At 36.0% G+C, this 23,035-nt stretch overlaps 2 protein-coding genes across 2 annotated transcripts; one reads left to right on the top strand and one right to left on the bottom strand.

The window, feature by feature from the left end:
• Positions 1–1,785: 1,785 nt before the first annotated feature.
• LOC107593664 (transmembrane protein 145-like) lies at positions 1,786–19,751 on the top strand. The gene is made up of 15 exons (XM_016283497.1): positions 1,786–2,000; positions 6,647–6,721; positions 7,556–7,633; positions 8,078–8,164; positions 8,562–8,663; positions 11,550–11,634; positions 12,891–12,962; positions 13,168–13,236; positions 13,471–13,551; positions 14,061–14,139; positions 14,398–14,491; positions 15,468–15,640; positions 16,561–16,681; positions 16,778–16,963; positions 18,115–19,751. The coding sequence occupies exons 1-15, from the start codon at positions 1,905–1,907 to the stop codon at positions 18,346–18,348; spliced, it is 1,632 nt and encodes a 543-aa protein (XP_016138983.1). The 5' UTR covers positions 1,786–1,904; the 3' UTR covers positions 18,349–19,751.
• Positions 19,752–19,910: 159 nt separating this feature from the next.
• Positions 19,911–22,279, bottom strand: LOC107593706 (39S ribosomal protein L17, mitochondrial-like). The gene is made up of 4 exons (XM_016283563.1): positions 21,890–22,279; positions 21,287–21,355; positions 20,913–21,220; positions 19,911–19,956 (listed from the first exon to the last, which is right to left on the bottom strand). The coding sequence occupies exons 1-4, from the start codon at positions 22,061–22,063 to the stop codon at positions 19,911–19,913; spliced, it is 597 nt and encodes a 198-aa protein (XP_016139049.1). The 5' UTR covers positions 22,064–22,279.
• Between the last annotated feature and the right edge of the window lie 756 nt (positions 22,280–23,035).

Here is a 23,035-nt window from a genome sequence, read left to right as displayed (position 1 = left end):
GCCTCTTCTTTATCGGTGTGTCTATGATTGGATTAAGCCTGAACTATCTGCTGAGAGTAAACAATGCTCCATCTACTGCTGATTGCAGCATTTGAGAGTTGGTTTATAAGAGTCACGATATAAAAAGATTTGCTTGCTTGCTCTTTTCACCGTGTCAGAGCTGCTCTTTTCTGGTGACAGATTTGAAATACCAAATCTTGGTTACTCTGCAGTTTTTGTTGGAGTGCGTATGTTACACATGTCTAGTCATCTGTGCTTCTGGGTATTTTTGTCAGATGGTTCATGTTTCAGTCAGTTTGGTTCTGTATGCCAGTTGTGTTCAGAAACTTGTTTGTCGCACTTTGTGCTCTAGTTGTGCATGGAAAAGCTTCTCAGTGCCATTGTGCTTGTAGATGTGAAGGCCATTGTGTGTAGTCCTTTCATGGAACCATGACTAAAACAACCAGAACTGGGAGAGGAACGATAAGACACTCTGACGCCCTCTGGTTATCCGTTCCAGTTGAGTTGTCTCATTAAACCTTTTTTTTTTTTTGGTTGGACAATGTAACCTTGAATGCACTGCTGAGCATTTCCACCTTGTTTTCCACTTTTTTTGTGTGTGGGACTCTCAAACTGCCTACCTCAGAGAGAGATTACTCATTCATCTCAAGGGTGTTATATAAAACACCATGTTAATTTAGTCCTCTGTTTAAATGGCCATACCTGCGTTACTGAGGCGAAACTGTGCTGCATCATCTCCCCTCAGAGGCACCAGCCCACTGAGTCGTGTCATTGCATTTTACATCTGTTCTGAAGACTAATAGTCAATCTGTCACTGACTTGGAGTTTTAATCTGTAGGTTGGAGTTTCGTTGTGTCAGAATGGATTTGCTGCAAGTGGTTTTGAGCTCCTGTCCTCTTGAAGTCCACAGACAGTGATGTTACGCACTTTAAGTGCAGGCTGTAATGACCACTGCAGTATCATTTGCGAGGGTGCTGATGTCTATTCTCTCCTCATTTTCACTGCCGTCATTGAGTGATACAAAATCCTGAAGGACTGCACTGTATGTCCCAGGCAAACTTTTTGCATTCAGTCAGACCTGATGTTTTCAGGACAATCTCAGCAAATAAGCACTTTATAGTTGAGTGTAAACAGCAGCATGTAGGGTGGCATGTGAGGGAGCTTTCAGCTGTCCTCAGACATTTGTGGACTGAGAGTTGTTTTCTTTATGATTGTGATTTATTTGTATTAATTATTAAAATGATTATTAATTATCATGATTATAATTGCAATAATAGTTATAGTATTATATTAGTAATAGTAATAATAATTATTATTGATATTCTTGTTATTGTTGTTATTATTATTCCTCATGTAAAGACACCCTAAGTGCAAACCTGTGTATTTGGAATGTACTGTATATGCATAGATGACATTTATTGTATAAAGAGACCATAATTATACTCCTAAGTTGTTGTTGTTTTTTCTTGACCGAATATTTTAGAGACTTGTGAGGACTATGGGAATGTTACAGTGAGAAATGAGAGTATTTTCTGCGGTATGTATTTTCCCTGTGTTGATTTATATTTGAATAAATATTTTCTCTGCACCTCTCTGTGTTTACCTTTTTGTAGTGTAGCTGGATAAAGAAAGCAAAAGACATGACTAATAAGACGAATTAAAACTGTAAAGGAAGGGGTTATATCTATAAAAATGTGCATATTTGTGTAATGTTATGTCGCAATAAAATATCGGCCGCGCGCGTGCGATACTATGCGCGCTCCCGGCGAAGATTCTGGGGATACTTGCGTTTGAGGCGAAGAACGAGGACGCGCGTCTGGCAGAACTAGGCAGATCTCCGCAAGCCTTCCGGCTCACACGATATCGGAAGGAGAGCGCAGAAACGCGACGGTGGACCGGTGAAGATGGAGAAAGTGTTAGGACTCGCCGTGGTGTCCAGTATATTATGTGTCGGCTCGGTTTTGGGGAAATACGTCAGAGGTATCGTCAACACAAAAGAGGTGAGTATAATGTTTACGTTTTATTACTGTGGTGCTGGTAACGGTTCGGAGTTTTCTGCGCATCTTCTGGTGGCTGTGTTATTAATGGGCTCTTACGGCAAGTCTGTATTCACGCCTCTGCGTTCGCGCGCATCTGGAAGCCTGATGCTTTAATATGCTTTGCCAAAATCATTACACTCGCCGCTATTGAGCCGATGAAAGCTTAATTCGTCCTCCAGTCAAGAAAAACACATTTTAAAAGGCGTATTGCCGACAACCAACTTACACCCTCCCATCAGCTTTTACAGGTGTGTGTCGACCAAGATGTTCTTCTGTGTATTATGCTGTCATTACAGCATTGTGGAGTTGCAGGTATCGCATGCTGGTGTCCAAACAGATTTAGGGTTGCTTAGCTCTGCTTTTAAAGGTGCAATGATGTGTGATGTGTGTCAATATGCGTCGACAAGTCGGTGCACAAAATTCACTTGGAAATAGACTGTTTGAGTCATTTATTGCTGTTTAAGTGTGTCTTTATTTGGCGTACGTCATTTTCTTTATTTTTAATAGCTGTTGGGTGATTTTGATTGCAGTGTGCCTTATGGGAAACATTGGCTATTATTTGATAGACACAAAGTAAATATTGGCCTTAAGCAAACAGTGGGACTGATTTTGCTGCAGAAAGTTATTGCAGCACTTATTTAATCAGATTGATTTAATGAACAAAAATGGGGGAAATTCAAAGAAATTAGGGAACACTACATTTCATTTCAAAAAGCATAGTCAGCCTATAAAGAACTGTTTAAAATGACTTTTAGCACTTAAAAGCATCCATATACAGCTTATTATTTTCTAATTTGACTAATGTTGATGTTTATGCAGTGAGTTAATAAAGTATGTGTTGGTCTCTTCCAATTAAAGTTGGCAGTTGTAGATGAGTCCTGCCCTCTATTTGCTGTGGGTAATGTAACAACAACCTGTGCCTGCTTTTATTCAAGTGCTGATCCTGCTCTATTTTGGGTCGCTATATGAGATGGTTAAACAGTCCATTAATCTCACTTCTGTTTATTTCCTTACAAGGTCATTCTTTTACACTGCCATGCACACATTCACACATACACACATTTTATACATTACTGGGAGGTTTTGTCACATTAAAAATGTTTCGTTGTGTGAATCATCAGGCCCCCTCTCCCTTGTCAGGCCCTTTTTCAGTGTTAGTTTTTAATATTTTTAATCAGTTTAAATTTTTTTTTTTCCACTTTTATTTTAATTTGAAAGTTTTAGCAATTTAGTAATGTCTTTTTTTGTAGTTTTTGTATGCCTAAATGGTTTGTATTTATTTTTATTTCAGGTTTAGTTATTTTAGTATATCAAGTTAAACTTGGTAAAAAAAGAGATGTTGCTGAAATAAAAAGCTGAACTAGCTGAAATAAAAGGTGTTTTATATTTTATTTCAGTTAAAGTTTATTTTATTGTAAATAACAAAAATGTTTTTTTTTATAGTTTCAATTTTAGTTTTAGTTTAAGTTGACTATTTGAATGTAATGTGTGTGTGCGTGTGTGTGTGTGCGCATGTATGTATTGTGTGTGTGCGGGTGTGTGTGTGTGTGCTTATGTACTCCTTCCTCTAAATCGAGTCTGGCCAGAGGGTTGTGCAGGAAACCGCCTACGGGTAACTAACACTGCCCCAGGCGTATAAGACTCTTTCTAGGGGCATTCAGGTCAACGTGTTGTGTGTGTGTGTGTTAGTGTATATGTGTGTCAGCGCATGTGAGTGTATTTATGCAGTGCGCTATTGTGTAACTTAAGTAATGAATCATTTAAAAGCGCAGTGGACCTGGGGTGACATGACTAGTTGATTGGTAATTAATTCTTAATGAGGCTTAGCGAGCGGACAGAGATCTGGAAAGACCGTGAGAGGTGAGGCCACCACTGATTCGGTGAAGTGACCGGATACTGCATCTGGGTATAGTGCTTGATTAATGTAGTGTCTGTGTGCCATGTCTCTCACCCTCCCTTTGGCTGATTCAATGACTTTGTATTACAATGCAGTATCTGTAGGGGGGGGAAAGACGGATGGCAGGGATTAATAGTGACACTTTTTATGGCCCATTCTGCACCACAACATACACATTCTGTTGTGCAACCAGCCGCTATATGAGTATGAGTTTACCCTCGTAAACAAATACACAGTTGTCTCAATCCTAACTTTCAAAACAAATTAAGCTCAGTCAACAGCATTTGTGGCGTAATGTTGATCTAAAAATAAATAAATAAATAAAATAGTTTGGACTGATTTTCGTTGAAAAGAAGAAATATGAAGTCATTTTTAAAAAAGTAAGTCACTTGCATTAATTGTTGTGCTATATTGTTGTACTTGTGTATTACTGGAGCTGTAAAACTTTTTAAATAATCATTTTTACATTCATTATAACATGGTCATAGCTACATAATAGTACATTTGGATGTAAATTTACATAGAAAATTAACTTCACATTCTTCATTTTTATAGCTGTTGGGTGAATTATTTGATTGCATTGTGCCTTATGGGATCCACTGACTATTTGATAGACACAGTGCAACAAGTAAATATTGGTCTGAACTTCACAAACTATGAGACTTACTGTGTTGCAAAAAGTTATTGCAGCACTGATTTCATCACACCGATTTAATGAACATGAAGGAAATACAAGAAACTGAATGAACAATACATTTATGCATAAATGTATAACACAGGCTATAAAAACTGCTTAAAATAGCTTTTTATGACCTAAAAACTTTAATTTTCTTTGCATAAAAATCTACATGAGTGAATTCAATAGCAGTAGTAAAATTAGACATAACTTTACATACTGATGAAAAGGTTGGTAAGCATTTTTTTTACTCTAATATCAAGCACTCTAGTGGCTATTCTTTTAAAATAGTTTTTTTTGTGGCCCCATACACTTTAAATGCCACAGTATAATTCAGATTTTTCTTTAAGAAAATGAAGGATAAGTCAGTTTTTTTTATTCAGGTAAGCAACATTATAATACAAATTCCCTCAGTTTAGCTTAAATTGTACTGAACCCTGGGAATTTCACCACCTCATGTTCATGAGATAAAAGAGAGAGAATTTTTCTCACAAAAAATAGATCTGGCTGTGCAGTCACATGAGAAACGTGACAGATGGGAATGTGAACAAGGTCAGAAAGAAAGAAAAAAAATGTTTTTGAAGTTTAAAAAGTGGGATTTGAGGACAGTCATTCATTTAAGGGGTTTAGACCGAGTCGGGCCTCTGCTGGTTTCTATAGTAGCTGCAAAGTGCATTATGTGTCCGTTGCCATGACAATAGTACTGAGATTTTTTTGAGTGGGTGTTTTTTTTTTAACTGGCTGACTGACCATAGGTGCTCTTTTACATGCGCTTCTGTTTTAGAGAGACAAGGTGGTCTTTCAGAAGCTCGGTCATGTGAAGCCTGGCTCCTAATGGTTATTTGGGCTCAGTTCTGGGTCAGAGAGTCTTGGGGCTGGTGTCTGTATTGTCAAGGAAACCTGTTGTTATGGAAACCACCAACAGTAGACACTGAAGGGAGAAGTTAATATGGACAAGGGGCTGAAAGCTGGAGCGCACTTAGGCCCAATCCCAATTCTACCCCTTAGCCCTTCCCCTTTCCCCTACCCCTCCGTTTCGCGTGTTCACGTGAAGGGGTAGGGGTGTCTCAATTCTCTTTTGGAGGGGTAGGGGAAGGGCCAGACAGCCCTTCAAACGAAGATTTTTCGGGACCACACTTCAAACGAAGCGGTATTTTGGCATTAATAAAGATTTTAACGAAAAGTAATGATTTGTTTTGTTACAATCAATCATGAGTTCATATTTACGGTCATGTTACTCAAAGAAATGTTTGCAAAAAATCGCTAATATTTGCTAACAACGCTCACCAGCTCACAGGTGTGTGTATTGTAGGAGCTAGACGACGTATGATGACGTGTGACGGCATAGTAGTGGTGTCCCAATTCTTAGGGGAATATTTTCACCCCTACTCCTTGACACTCTGTTTCAAGGGACAAGGGGAAGGGGAAGAGGTATAAAATAGAATTGGGATTGGGGCTTAGTGCCATTTTACACTGCACTGACTGCGTGTGTCTGTAGGCCTAAGTTCAAGAGAGTGTTTGAGATGAGACCAGACTGAAGCCCTGAACACTGCAGGAACTTATTACCCATTCAACTGTTACAGTATAATGTGATATGAAGATTTTTTAACCGTTATCACTTCATTATATCAGACTTATTGGAGTTTATGAAATTTTTGTGGTGTAAAGCTCAGGGCTTGGAAGCAGAAGATTGGGACTGATTCAGTCCCAGCAAGTTCTAAGCCATCACTATTGTGTCATTGAGCAAGCTCCAGGGGAAATATGCTTCTAATAAATGTACTGTAAAGTGCTTTGTCTGCTAAATGATGTCATGTCTGGATGGTGAAGCCGTTCTGTGAAAGTTTCATGAGATTCGTGTTTGCTGCTAGCGCGGGTGCGGGTAGGGGTATGCTTGCTGCAGGACTCCAAATAAACAGCGCATGAATGTCGCTGGTCCAATCCCACAAGACTGTCCTCAGAGTGAAGGTTACCATCCAGACACAGCCACTACATACCTATTTGATTTCTTTCTGTTTCCTCCCCTCTTCTCCACAGGACTGGGTTTTCCTCACAAGGTTTTGCTTCCTGACTGATTTTGGCCGATTGGACTTCAAGTTCCGATACCCCAAGGTAAGACTAAACAGTACCACACTTGTCAGTTTCATCAGTTATTGTTGGATTTATTTATTTATTATGGCCTATTACATGAAAATAATAATTGACATTGATTTGACTAGAATTATAATATTATGCATCTCTATATATCAGTATTTCTCCACATTACATCCATATAATATTTGCCTAAAATCTTAATTTGGTTTAGTTGTTTTCATTACAAATACAAATTTTTTGGGTTACTCCTTATAATGTTTTATAAAACGGATAGTTCCGGTCCTTGATTCTGATTGGCTGAGCCACGTTCGATGCTGTTGTAAATTACTCTACAAATATACACCTTTGTTTACGTTTGTTTGTTGCAACCACAACTGATTCTGAGGAACTACATTGTTTGGTGGAAGAATACTGTTTTTATTAATATCATTACACTTTATTTGCTCTGTTTTATTTTGTGAAACCTTACTACGTATATGGAATAACCATTTTATAAAAGCAATAAGCCCCGTGAACTCCGCTTCGCGTCGTGCCTAACAACGCCCCTTAACTGTTATAAATTCACTGTAAACCATGGCTTCTTGGGGCTTATTGCTTTAATAAACAAAACAAGAACACTGTAAATAACAACGACCAAAAAATTTTACAAAGTTTGACCATTAAATTATGTTGTCAGACTCTGCCTTTCTTCTTTCTTTATATGTCAGTCATTCTCTATATAGAGCCAATACATCTTTTAAGTTTCTAGATGGCATAGACAGTTCAAGTATTAATCTCTCCCCCTCTCTCTATCTATCCATCTGTCTATCCTGTCTTTCTCTCCCTCCCTCTATGCCTGTTTTTCACTGAAAGTCCCGATGCTGTCAGAACATATTGCTCTACTTTGATGAAAGCTCTCAGTGGCCAGCTGTGTACAAGAGGCCGGACAAGGTGAGACACACACTGACAGACTTTGTGTTTGTGTGTGTGTGTGTGTGTGTGTGAAAATATTGAGTGTACTTACTGACAGACTGCATGTGTGCGCATGAACAAACAGAGAGTACGAGCATGAATGTGTGCACTACGCATCAATAGAAAGTATGAGGATTAAAGAAGAAATGTCAGCAGTTGGATTAAAAGTCCAAATCCAGTCTCCAAAAAGACACGAGTGTCGGTGCATGTGCGTATTTCAATACAGCACATTTTCTCCCTCCCCGTGGCAGGATCTGCATTGCGGGACTCTATGAAAAAGTGCTTGTAGGAAGCCCCTGCTTTTCATCACACTACTCCAGTACTAATCTGCTACTTAGTTCTTCAGCTTTTGTTATTGTTGTAGGGGGTTTTAAATCCCATGGAGAACATGTTTGTTAATGGATGGTTTATGTGGCTCTACAGGATTGCTACCTGAAAGAGTCAGTATTGAGGCCTGAAAATAACCAGGTCATCAACCTAACCACCCGCTACACCTGGTCTGGCTGTATGGTAAGAAAAAAGCTATTTATATATAGTCTGCGTGCTTGCGTGTATGTGTCCTTTAGGCTTGAAGTAGTATGATTACAGTATAACAGTTAAATTGCTATTCTGCACCACTGGCACCGCCAAAAATAATTGTTTTCAAACTGGTTTCCCAAACACATCCCCTGTCTGCCATTGGTTGAGCTCATTCAAACAAACATAATAAAACATGCTTCAGTATTTACATATTTTGATTAATGGCTCACTTGTGTCTCTGCATATTGAACTGGGATAGAACAAGGAAAGAAATTACACACCTCAACAATAAATTATAACCATTCTCTGATGAATCAGTGATAAACTATTACACAATTAAGAGTTGCTTCTCTTTATAATCATATGTCTTTGTGTCTGCTTCTGTCAGGTGGAAGGCGAAGGTAATGAAGAGATGCTGAGTTGTGTAGGAGGTCGAAGTTTTCGTTCTGTCAGAGAGAGATGGTGGTACATTGCGCTCAGCAAGTGTGGGGTGAGTGGTGATACAGTAAACAATATACTAGGGACTAGGAATGTGCCTGAAGCAGACTACTGTATTCAGGAAGGCATGATTAATGACAACAGAATGAATAACTAATTGCACCAAATTATACAGAATTACAAGGGTAAAACAAAAGTTTTAATGAACATTTCAAACAACATAATGGTTAGACTGTGAAGCCTCTGAATAAAGTTGTATCTTGTGAATGAAAATAAGAATTGTGTGACATTCAAATCGGTTGCCCATGTTCCCCTCTCCTTTTACTGTGAGCTTCTGAGAAATTCAAACATTAAAATAAGATTCCATATCATACATACAGTGGCATGCGAAGGTTTGGGAACCCCTTGCAGAATCTGTGAAAATGTGAATAATTTTAACAAAATAAGAGAGATCATACAAAATGCATGTTATTTTTTATTTAGTACTGTCCTGAGTAAGATATTTGACATAAAAGATGTTTACATTTAGTCCACAAGAAAAAAAATAGCTGAAATTATAAAAAATAACCCCATTCAAAAGTTTGGGAACCCTTGGTTCTTAATACTGTGTGTGGTTACCTGGATAATCTACGACTGTTTTTTTGTTTTGTGATGGTTGTTCATGAGTCCCTTGTTTTTTTTCCGAACAGTTAACTGAGCACTGTTTTTCAGAAAAATCCTCCAGGTCCTGCAGATTCTTCAGTTTTCCAGCATCTTTCGCATATTTGAACCATTTCCAGCAGTGACTGTATGATTTTGAGATCCATCTTTTCACACTGAGGACAATCGATGGACTCAAACACAACTATTAAAAAAAGGTTCAAACATTCACTGATGCGACAGAAGGAAACACGATGCATTAAGAGCCGGGGGGTGAAAACTTTTGAACAGGATGAGGATGTCCAAATTTTTCCTATTTTGTTGAAATATCTTTTTTTTCCATTTAGTACTGCCCTTCGGAAGCAACAGAAGATACTTGCATGTTTCCCAGAAGACAGATTAAGTACAATGTACCTTGATCTTCAAATTCAATTAATGCATCTTAATGCATCGTGTTTCCTTTTGGAGCATCAGTGAATGTTTGAACCTTTTTTTAATAGTTGTGTTTGAGTCCCTCGATTGTCCTCAGTGTGAAAAGATGGATCTAAAAATCGTACAGTCACTGCTGGAAAGGGTTCAAATATGCAAAAGATGGCACAAACTTTTGAATGAGGTTATTTTTATAATTTCAGCTATTTGTTTTTTCTTGTGGACTAAATGTCAACATCTTTTATGTCAAATATCTTACTTAGGATAGTGCTAAATAAAAAATGCATTTTGTATGATAACATGCATTTTGTATGATCTCTCTTACTTTGTTAAAATTATTCACATATTCACAGATTCTGCAAGGGGTTCCCAAACCTTCGCATGCCACTGTATGCTTTATATTTTAAAATGTTTATGGTAATGTTTTAAACATTCTGAACAGTGTTTTTATTTTTGACTAAAACTATTTCAGCTTTATTTCTATCAACGAAAACACTTTTTAATAAAGTAAAATGTAAATATTAAATGAAAAACTTAAATATTGCCTTGGCTAAGTAAAATAAAATAAATGTAAGTTGAAGTACTAAAATGACTAAAACTGAAATAATAATAAATAAAGATAAATAGAAAGATAAAAATTAATAGAATTAACTAAAATTAAAACAGAAATTGAAAATCTAAAAATAAAAGCTAATTCAAAATATTGATAAATTCTATAATAGTAAAATAATATGATGAATTATATGTTTGCTAAATGGAAACTATAAATTGAATAGAATTGCATTAAAAATGTGCTTTTTACTTTGTTTTGACATGCTTCTAGTTGAAGCTCAACCACATTCAATTCCATTCGAATACAGATGCAGATCATTTTGACATTGCAACAGATAAGGAAAGATATACAGATAATGGTTTACATAGTCCCATGATAATAAAATATTAGCTTGAAAAGACATTCTATAATACATCTACAATATATGTTTTTTGACATGTTCCTACTTGATTATGACTAATAACTGTACAATCCAAATGCACTCAAGTCTGCAAACATGGAAACATGGCAAGTAATTATTTGACCTGATTGTAAGGAATGTCATTAAAGGGATGTTTTTTTTAAGAAAAAGAGGCTCAGTTCTGGATTGGACCATCTTCAGGAGGCAGTGAGTGATTTTTGTTGTAGCTGCTTGAAGTGATGCACATGTAGTGTTGGAGAGGTACATGATGTGAAAGGATTTTATCCAGATAAATGGGGGCAAAATGTAAAGGGATGTTTCATGGATGGAGGCAGACTGATGGATGTAATGTTAAATCCTGTTGGACTGAAGTAAAGCATCGTCTCTGAGCACAGTCCCTAATAGAGCTTCTCTGCGTCTGCTGACATTTTTTCCCCTCTTCTATCTCATGCTTCCTTTCTCATTGGCCAGTCTTATACCTTTGTATCTCGTAACTTCTGTTACAGTCATTTGATTACTCACTTCAGCCTTTCATGCTCATTCTCTTTGTATCTCACGGTCTTTTCTCTGTCCCTCTCCAGCTCTATATTTTTGTCCTGCTCTCTCTCTCTTTCCTCTCCATCTCTGGCCACATTGATTTGGTGATAGGGTATGCTTCATGCACCTCACCTTTTTGGAGTGCGGGAGAGGGAATGGTTTTTTTCCTGCCAAGTGAAATCAAAGTCTTTCTCTTTTATTAAGCCGGGCCGAAATCCTCTCAACAGCTAGAAACGGTGCTGCTTTGAAGTCTTTTATAGCCCAAAGATCTGTTTGTGCACTCAGTGTTTATATGGTCTCTGAACCTCTCCACTCTTTTTTTTCTCTCTGTTTTCTCTCCTCCGAATTCCCTCTTTTTCTCTTTCACCATGCAACAACAGGGAGATGGGCTGCAGCTGGAATATGAAATGACATTAACCAATGGACAGTCCTTCTGGACCCAGCATTTCTCTGCAGATGAGTTTGGTGAGACATGACTGAAAGTGGGAGGAATTTATTTTGGATGATGTAAAAGTATGACAAAATATATCCATTATATATACTACCCTTCAAAAGTGTGGGGTCAGTACAATATTTCAGTGTTTTTAAAAGAAGTCTTTTATGCTCACCAAGGATACAGTTATTGAAATAAAATACAGTAAAAACTCTAATATTGTGAAATATTATTACAATTTAAAATAACCGTTTAATATATTGTTTAATATGAATTACATTGTTTATATTGTTTAATATAAATTACATAAAATGTAATTTTTTTCCTTTAATGGTATTTTCTAATGATTAGGTGCTCAAGAAACATTTCTTATTATCACTGTTAAATAAACTGGTTAATATTTTTGTGAAAACCATGATACATTTTTTCCAGGAAAAAAAATAAAATTCATATACTCACCCTCAATGTTTTTCAAATCTATATAATTTTTTCTTCTTAAATGAAAGTGAATGGTGACTTGGGCCCGGGGTTTTGAAGCTCCAAAAGGACAAAAAAAACAACAGCTTCCAAATAGTCTACACAAATTTTGCACTATATTCCAAAGCTGTGTACCAAATGCTGTACACTTATTTACTATGCACTCAACCGTGTAGTGTGTGAATTGTATAAGGTTATTTTGTCATTTATAATCAGAGTCTGATAGCCCCTCCCCCTCCGCTAATTAAAGCTGTGACAGTTGAGTACATGAAGTGTCCAACATTCCACACTTCATCTGATTATTTAAAGTGCACTTTTTCTTTTTGGAATTTTCAGTGTGTACACACTACTCGCACTATTTATACTACAAAACGGCATAGAATAATTCATAAGTATACGAATTGGGACACACCTCAAGTCTTTAAAGTTATACAACAGCTTTAGGTTAGAAACAGATAAAAGTTTCATTGCTGACTAAAAGTGTTGTGAAGATTTCATTGATTTGTCTTTTAGTTCTGCTAATAATTTTGCAATGTTCACTATTCTATTTAATATGTGAATTAATAATAATAGTAATAATAATAATATATTTTGTCCCCTGGTTACCATTTACTGTAATGGAAAGTCATACTGTATGGAAAAGAACAGTGTGAACATTCAGCTAAATTTCACTTTCTGAGAAAGTTGTACAGCAGGGGTTTGGAATGAGTAAACGATGAGAATTCTTGGGCGACCAATTACTTCAAGACATTTATCATGCTTAGATTGTGACTGAATACTGTTCTTGTTTTCTTCTGTTTATGTGTTTCAGGCATCCTGGAGACAGACATCACGTTTTTGGTTATTTTCGCCCTTGTGTTTACACTGTCTTGTTATTTTGCTTGTGAGTTTCCATGTCCTTGAGGTATAAAAGATCTCAAATGTGTTGGTCTCAGTAATGTGCAAGTCTTATTATTCAGTGTTAAATTAAAGGATATTTTTAGCCAGATAAACGAACATACAGATACTGTGATACTTCTTTTTTTCTTAGTCTCTCTGCATTAGTAATTAATTTCCCCTGAATCTCTTCTTCTGTGTAATTCTTTAAGATAATTTAAAGGGAAGACAGCTACTCCATACGACCTATAAGATGTTTATGACTGCAGCTGGAGTGGAGGGTGAGTAAGGCCACTGCACACACTCATATAGATAAACACAAGCACACACTTTTTTATGACACTGGATGCATAACAATATCTCTTGTGTCATCCCTTCTTTCTTTCATCCTTATCTCGTCCCCACATTCAACTTCTTCCTCTGTGCTCTCACGGCTGCTACTGTGACTTATCTCTCTCTCTCTTCTCTCTTCTCTCTGGCATCCTTTCTTTTACTTTCTGATTACTTTCTGTCAGTCTTAAGCCTGCTTTTCTTTTGCATTTACTGGGGCCTTTATGCCAGAGATGGTGTTGGGAATGGCAGCCTCAAGATATTAGGTGAGAAAAACACTGTATGTAGAGGATAATATACAGTCAGATGCTCATTATCGCAAAAGAAACCCTTATTGGGTGGTCTTGTGTCATTCTGAAGGTTTATTTTATTTTAATTTATAATAACCAGCTGACTGTACATTATCTTGATTTTTTTACACAACTACTTAGCATGTAAATGCATGTATTGACATGAAATAATGATAAAGTTGAAAATATTATTTTTCTCTCCAATCCAATCTTTTTCTATAGACAAGTTACCTAACATTTAATTTCAATGTACACATCTTCCTCTATTTTAAGGAAAAGGGTTTTGTAAAAATATTTGATTGAACCACAAATATTGTATTATAAAATTGTGCTAAACAGTATTACAATACAGTATCTAAACATACTGGATTTTAGCGTCACACATTTGTGTGCTTGTGACTGGATTCATTCTTATATGCTGACCTGATTCGCAACCTACTTGTGGTCACCTGTGTAACTCTCTGTGGCTGTCTTCCTCTCACCAGGGAAATCACTCTTTTCTGTGAGCTTCCTGATTTTCTTGCTCATGCTGATTCTCCTGGGGAAGGGATTCACAGTCACCAGGTAGGAGACCTTACTTCTCGCATAATGTGGGTAATGACTTACAAGGCTAATCACTCTAATGTGACCCAGATGTCAAGACAAATCTGTATCCAAATTCAAGTATGTACTGAATTCAAGGATGAGCGTTTGATTACGTTTGATGCTGATGTTCTTTAGGTATGCAGGGGATCCAACATCTGACAAATGTCTTTTGACCCATGTTTTCAAAGAAGATGACATACAGTAGTGATAATGTTTCTCTCTTTTTTTGATTTCCAGGGCAAGAATAAGTCACAGTGGCTCTGTGAAACTATCCATTTATATGACAATATACACCATCACCTACATCATCCTCTTCATATATGAAGCAGAAGTAAGATCTTAACATTTTTCTTTTAAGCTGACAATAAGCTGAATATTCATAGTTTGGGGTCAATAAGGTTTTTTTTTTCTGAAAATACTTTAAAATACTTAAAATACTTACAAAATGTATACTTTTCTGTAAGGGTGATTTTATTTCAAATAAATGCTGTTTTTTTTTTAAATAAGAAATGTTTCTTGAGTACCAAATCAGCATATTATAATGATTTCTGAAGGATCATGTGATATATTAAGATAGAAAACAGTTGAAACATAATACAAATCTTTAACTTCATTTTTGTTTAAATAAATGAGTATAAAAACTTCTTTCAAAAACATTTTTAAAAGGTTACCGACCCCAAACTTTGTGCATTTCTGATGGTTTTGCTGGCAATATACACTGTAAATTGAATGAACACAATATAATTTATCCTTTGTTCAGTTTTTGAAAAACGTGTGGGGAAAAATGTCAACTGTTTTATTGTAATTTAGTTTTTCATAAAACTTTTGAATATAATTTGCTACAATGAATTTAGTTGAAATGGTGACTCGTGATTGGAAAAATCATCATGATTGAGCACTCTCAGCTGCAGTTTCTCATGCTGCACCCGAGAGCTACTCCACTCTATACATAATGTAAGGCTGCGAGATGAAGTTACTCAGCATGAGCATGTCGTGATGCTGTAGCGTGGTGTAATGGAAGCCGGCAGATAGACAGACAGATAGAGAGAGAGAAAGACAGGTGTAGAGAATGACCCAGATAAGCTCTTGCGGTAGCATTTGAAGAGCTCCTGTTGCATCTTGTGTCAATGTCACCTTTTGCTCTAATGCAGCTTTAGAGGTCTGGATTTGAGGAATGTTTCGCCAGTTTCTACTTATGCAGCCTAACAGATTGTGCCATGGTCGGTTTTAAAACCATCAGTCATACAGATGGGTTGCCAAGGGCGGTGATTTCCCTGTTCCCACTCCCACTGCGTGTGTGTTTGCAGTTCTTTGATCCAGGCGAGGTGCTGTATGCTTATGACAGCCCTGCAGGGTACGGTCTAATGGGTTTGCAGCTGCTTGCCTACGTATGGTTCTGCTACGCTGTGCTGGTGTCCCTCAAACACTACCCTGAAAAACAACCTTTCTACATCCCCTTCTTCACTGCGTATACTCTATGGTGAGTTTTGCCATAAGGTTAACATAAACCTATAGAATATAAAATAGTATATGTAGCTATGAACATACAAAACCAGAAGCTTATGTTATTATATTTTTCCATTGATTTAATTTATTTGATGAAAAAACATTAATGTGCAAGAGGGAACATAAATTGTTACAAGCCTACTGTTTTGATACAGTTTATCTGTTTCCACATGCAAGTGCGGTAAAAGCACTTTTACTCCCGTTTCATTCAGCATGAAATGAAAAAATGAAAATTCACCCTATATGTTTTCTAAATGTGTGTTATTTATCTTATTGACTAATCTGTGCATGTTTATTTATTTATTTATTTTTGGTACTTTTTTTATTTAAAATGTTGTCAACTTGTCAGATTTCTCCAATTATATAGTCCACTTAAACCCAGCCTCTTTCTTACAATCGAAACAACAATCGGAGAATAAAAAAAGTCCCTTTCCTACATTTTGTTCTTTTTCCGTAATCCATTTCACTTGGATGCACGTCAAAATACGGAAACAAAATATGTGACGTTACTTTTGTTGCATCGCAACTTTAATAGTGCCCTAAATGCCACTTATTGTACAATATGGTTTCATCATACAAAATAGTCACATTTATTACAAATACAATATTTAGCTTTGGCAAGAACTTTTCTAGGTTAACACCTCACTTAAGGTGTCTGAGAGTAACACTCCTAATATCAAAGGCATGGGTTTGAATCATTGGAAACGTGAACTCAAAGAAAAACACTTTAAACTTTCCTCAAAAAAATGTATACATAGTCACATTTGTCTTTTCATGAGACTAGGCTGAAACTGTTTTCTCTGCTTTGACTCGACGCTCTCCAAAGCCATTGTAAAGAAGATTGACAGTATAAAGCCTGTTCCTCTTTTTATCCATTACTTTTTTCACCCATAGGTTTTTTGCTGTACCAGTTATGGCTCTGATTGCCAACTTTGGCATCTCTCGCTGGGCCAGGGAAAAGATTGTGAACGGCATCCAACTCGGCATCCATCTCTATGCCCATGTCATCTTCCTGGTATGATTTTTTTTGTTGCTGTTGTTTATTGTTACTTAATTTATTTAAGCAAGTAATATGATAAAACACTCTGCGAGACTAATCCTGTCATTCTAGGCCATCACGCGTCCGTCAGCAGCCAATAAGAACTTTCCCTACCATGTGCGCACGTCCCAGATAGGAATCCTTCTCTCCAGTCCTAAAAGCATGGGGGCAGAAAGCTTCCCTCATCATGCTTATGGGAATAGCTCCTTCCTGGGAGACTCTCAGCCAAACTTCACAGAGCTCTTCTCTATCCACACAGTGAGTATTAGATGTTATAGATGGGAATGAAAAAAAAAACTGATTTGAATATAAGTGAACTTATTTTGATGGTAAAATAATCAGACTGGGTAGCTTTTTTAATAAAGTTTCCAAAAAGGTTTTTTTGGGACAGCAATGCGATAGAAGAATCATTTTAAATGGTTTAAATGGTTAAAAGAACCATTTATGCTAAGTGTGTTGAACATTTAAAAAAATCTAAAGAACCTTTTTCCTCTATAATAAAACCTGTGCAATGGAAAGGCTCTTTGTGAAACATAGACGCCAATAAAGAACCTTTATTTTTAAGGGATAGTTCACCCAAAAAATTAAAATTTACTCACCCTCATGCCATCCAAGATTTGACATCCATTGGAATGGATTTGAAGAAATTTATAATCAAAATTTACATTACATCACTTCCTCACCATTGGATCCACTGCATCAAGGTGAGAGTTCAAACAGCTGATTAAAAACATCACAATAATCCACATAATTCCAGTCCACTAATTAACGTCTTGTTAAGATGCATGTTTGTAATAAACAAACCAATCTTTAGGACATTTTTAACTTCAGACCATTGCTTCTGGCTAAAATACGAGTCCAAAATGCACTATCCATAATATTGCTTTCTCAAGTGAAAAAGTTGTCTCATCTGAATCAAGAAAGAAATATGCTCATATTTACAAATGAAAACAGTCTAAAACTAAACAAATACAGTATGTCGGTGGATTTTGATGCAAGAGGATAACAGGGAATGGACTTTTTCACTGGACAAGTGAAAACAAAATGTTATCTTGGCCGGAACAATTGGTTGAATGGAAAAATGCTTTAATAATGGATTTATTACAAACACGCAAACATTTTTCTCACACAAAGTTAATTGATGGACTGGAGTCGTTTCGATTACTTCTGGATTATTGTGATGTTTTTATCAGCTGTTTGGACTCTCATTCTGACGGCACCCATTCACTGCATAGGATCCGTTGGTGAGCAAGTGATGCAATTCTACAGTTCTCCAAATCAGTTCTCCAAGAAAAGAAACAAACTCCTCTAAATACTGAATGGCTTCATGGTGAGTAAATTTTCATTTTTGGGTGAGCTGTTGTTTTAAGAGTACTTTCATATAGTCCATCTCATGTTTCCCTATTGAGGACCCTGTGAAGACGATAGATGAGACAGTGGCTCGTAAGGGACAGGAAGTGCCAAGGAACAGCGAGCACAAGATCATCACCACAACAGCGGACCTGTCGTCTACATTCGCCCCTCTTCCTCCTCCCATACCACCACGCAGCTCTGCACACTCTCCCCCTCCTCCTAGATTAACGTCCCACTTCACCGAGTATTTTAGTATGCAAGGGGCCACGGGAATGGGCTCCAAAGCCTAGAGCAGGCCATAGAGGAACGGGCCATGCGGAAACTACCTTCAAACATCTATGAGGTGGAAAAGAGTTCAATATTTCAATAGATTAGGTTAAGGCAAGCGTGAAAAAGTAAAGCCATTTTCAAAAAAGTTACTAAACATCCATATCTTTGAATTTGTAAAGAGAAATGCAAGCTGCAGAACGTCAAGAGAGAGTGGGGCATAACTCTTAAAAAATAAGAAGCAATAAATAATTCAGTGAGATGAGAGAGTCACTGGAGAGAGATAATATACAAGCAGTGCAATAGTGACAGGAGACAATGGTGAATCTATAGTAAAGATATTTCAAGCTTAATGTGACAGTAGGCTAGAGATGTACAGTAACAGTACAGTGAGCTCTTGACACATTTTTTTAATGCTTCGTTTATTTCAAGTGGTGCTGTTAATATTTGTATTTCCATGCCATTTTAATGCAACAGAACCAAGTATTCATCTCCCTCACTAAATTTTTTTTTACTGTTTTTTTGAGAATTTATGTACACATTTTGTCTGTAAAGTTGAGATAATTTAGGGTTTATATATTTTTATTCACATTGAATACAGCTAGAGACTTTGCAAACTGATGTTAAACTGCAAAGGCAAGTTGACTGTGGAACAACTAGTATTTGTAAACCATGCATGTCTGTGCTCTGTCTACATTCTGATATATTCAATGTAATTTTGGGTGTGCCTAGTTTTCACAACTAGCAGTCTTAATTTTGTATGCAGTACACAGTTTACAGTTACAGTATGTAGAGAATATTTATGGCAAGCGGATGATGAATGATGACGTTCATCTTTATCCCAGTCTTTCTGTATTGTCCAGTCCGTGCAGGGGTGTGTGGAGTTCAAAAACTCTTTGAACAGTTCTGAGTTCAGATTCAATTTCTGCAAACTTCGTTACACATTTGTATATTTATTAACACTCACAGCAGTCTTCAGTGGATATGGAGATTTTTATTCTGTGAGTAGATCTTTCATTCTGTCAGTGAGTAGAAAGTAGATTCATTCAGACTGCTGGGATTATCATAAGGTTTGTTTACTTGAGTATGATGAAAATATAGCTCTACTCCTACAGAAACACTTTGTATTGACTGCATGGAGCACTTTACTGTTTTTAAACACTTACTTCATTACCATCAGAGACCCTTGAAAATGCAAGCATAATGCAATACAGTGAAAGACAGATATACAGGTAAAATGTGAAGGTTTTATCTGTAAAATATCCATTATCATGGCTGTATTTTTTTTCTAAACCAAACAACCAGTTGTGAGTCATGTTTGTGTTATATATCAACATATCCTATATAATCTCCATCTGAAATTGACCTGCTTTAAATGTAATCCTATAACTCTACATATTAATGACATAATTATATTAGTTGTTTTTTTTTTATAAAAAAAAAAATAAGAACCATACTTGAAGAATCATGAAATATAGGTTCCCGTGGTTTGATTTTTTGTATTAATGGATGTGCTTGGGCCTTAAGCCATTTCTTTAATAAATACTGAACTTGTTCTGTCTGGAAGTCACCAGAAAAGGTGATCTTAAAAGGCTTTGTCATGATTTTTCCATCTAAGTGAGTGTGCACACCTAGTAGAGAAGAGATAGCACACTTTTTGAATATATGATAGATATTAGCACATCACATTGGGGAGCACAAATTTAGTTAAGCACATTTCTGTCGCACTGTTCATACTGAATGCATTTTAATAGTGTCAAATGACTTGGCAGTGCATACCCTTTTTGCCAAATTAAAAAGGTCTGTTTTACTACAATGGCTTGTTTATGCGTTTCATTTTGCAGTTTGATTAGTAATAAAGGGATCTACTCTAACGGTAATCCTACAACTCTGAAGTACAATCAACTGCTGAACAAATTGTCATTGGTCTGAAAAACATTTAAAAACTAATTCATTCATCAAAGTGAATCCTAGGTTTTTCAATATTTCTAATCAACATTTGACTCATTTTTATATCTATATTGGCAAACAAGAAAAACAAGAGAAAATTAAAGCAGGGAATAATATTGGTGAACAGATTAATCCAAAATAATACCTTATTACATATTTTGTTTTTGTTTCTTGTACTTAAGAATCAGTGACCACAGTTTAATATAGATTTTTTATTTTATTTTTTAGAAACAAGGGCAAATTTAAAGAGTTAGTTGACATGAAATACTATTGTTAAATTTGTCCTGCTGTGTAACATACTATATAAAATTATTTTAATTATTTTGTAATGTGTCCAGAATGAGAAATAATCTCATTAGCTGAGAGATATGGAATATTTGTATTTTCACAAATTCACTTTGACCATTCTTTAGGACCATTTGAAATGTAGTGGAGACAAAATACTTAAAGGAGGGGGAAAAAGTGTGTGACCAGTTACAGGACATCTTATTCATATATCATACAGATTCATATATTATATAAAGTCATAGAAATTTTGAATGTAATATATTGATTTAAAAAGTAATGGACATGCTTGAGCATCAACTAACTATACAAAACACAGAACAAATTTTAAAGAGATTTTAATTAAATGTATACTGGTTTATTACATGAAATAAAATGTACAAATACAGTGATTAAAGATCTTAAGTCCTTTTTCTCAGACACCATTCGAGCTTTTTCTTCTCCGTATGCTTTCAGAAGTTGGTTTAACAAGTTGAGTTCACTGACACGTTTCATAGGGAACAAGGGTGGGAAAGGGTTGCCTTTATACTCCAGGACCGCCATAGCCGCACGGTCCAGATTCTCCCTGTTAGGAATGCGAGCCATGCGTGTACATCCACCCGTTTGATTCTCAAATCTTACAGCCAGAACTTTAAAAAGTTTGGGGATCAAATCTTTTTCCTGAATGGAGAAATATAAATAAATATACATATAGAAGATGGATGGATGACATATTGAAGGACTTACCGTGAGCCAGAAATCAGCCATTTTCATTGACTTTTCATTAGTATCTCCCTTTTTAGCATAACCAAGCAGCTAAAAGGAAACAAAAAACATTTTAAAAGTCAAAATTAAAAGAAAACAATCGTTCTAGTTTTAAAGAGCATATTAAAATCGATTTAAACTTAACTGCATTTCAACCTGCTTTGTCCTAATATTTTAAAATGTTACATTTACCAGAATTTCACTGTTGTGGCCATTTTAACATAACCTCAATATTTCAATAATATTTTCTATTAATATTATATAGTTGTTGACTTGTCTTAAATGTCAAGAAAATGTATTTATAATCATATTTAATTATAATGGAAACGAATAGTGACAGGAGCGCATCTCGTGGCAGACAGAGAGCAGCAGAGTGACAGTCTGAGGATCAGAATTACCATTAATCTTATGATTTTTACATTATAATCAAATAATAATTCTCCGTTAAAATATTTATCAGAAGCCATAAATGAAACAGACGCTGTTTTATTTTTCAAGATTTTAGCTAGTCGAAAATGGCCCTGATTGAGAATTCCCAGATATAGGAAAAGCAAGATGAAACTTGAAGCGGGGCTTTGTACTTGCCTTTTCAGCGTAAAAGCGAACCTCGTCGGCTCGGGCTCTTGTTGTCTCTATTCTCTCGTGTCGAACCAGACCAGTGAGTATGTTCCGAAGCATGTTGATTCTGGACTCAGGTCCGAGTCCTATCCGACGGCCCACCCGTCCATGAGAAATCAACGCCTGCAGGGTGAGTCGCATTACAAGAAACGGTCAAGGACACTCCACCAGAAAATAATACCCCTGTTACACAACGTTAAATATATTGGAGGGGGGGGGGGGGACTCAGACGAGCACTTCTGTGATCAGTGATTACATCCACTGGAGATCAACAGACGCATTTATTTCTGCTATACATTCAGCTAACCGCAGCACAGGGAGAAATGCATGTGTGATGGTGCGTCGGTCTGAAGAGTCCTGAATGAAACATAAGACTTGAGTAAAATTCCGATAATAAAAAAATTCTATTTTATTGTAATTTATTCAGAAAATGTTTAGTCTGCTGTAAGGTAGCCTATACTAGATATGTGCTCTAAGCGTTAATGTTCTCCTCAAACTCTTTTAGTCATTTTACTTTTAGTCATTTAGCAGACACTTTTATCCAAAGCGACTTACAAATAAGAAAAAGTAATTAAAACTAAAAGCTAAAACTCTATAAATAGGGCCTACTATATATATATATATATATACACACACACACACATTTAAGAAAATAAAATAAATTTAAAAAAAATGACAAATGCATACAACAACATTTCAAAACTAAACATTTAAATGAAAACAAAAAAATAAAGCTAAAAACAATTCAAAATATTAAAAGAACAAAAGGTATGAGTATAATAATGGTTCTAACATAACAGCCAAACACCAAAAAACAACTACATGTGTATGTACAGCCACACACACATGTACACATATATAAATACATTCAATATATATATATTATTTCATTTCCATTTTGTATGTTGAAGTACTGAAACAACTCAAATTAAACAAAACTAAAACTTAATAAAAAACCTTATATAGACATAATAAAAAACGAATAAAATGACTACTACAACTGTAACTAAAACTAAAATAGATAACTAATACAAATCAAACTACATTAGTTTATCAGTAATCAGTTTATCAGGGGTTGCACTCGTAGATCTGCTATGATTTTCAATCAAGTGC

Source organism: Sinocyclocheilus grahami, unplaced genomic scaffold (assembly GCF_001515645.1).
Source record: "Sinocyclocheilus grahami isolate Dianchi unplaced genomic scaffold, SAMN03320097.WGS_v1.1 scaffold175.1, whole genome shotgun sequence".
NCBI classification, from domain to species: domain Eukaryota; kingdom Metazoa; phylum Chordata; class Actinopteri; order Cypriniformes; family Cyprinidae; genus Sinocyclocheilus; species Sinocyclocheilus grahami.
Note: the sequence above shows the minus strand (reverse complement) of the source record. Positions and strands in the feature narration are given on the sequence as shown.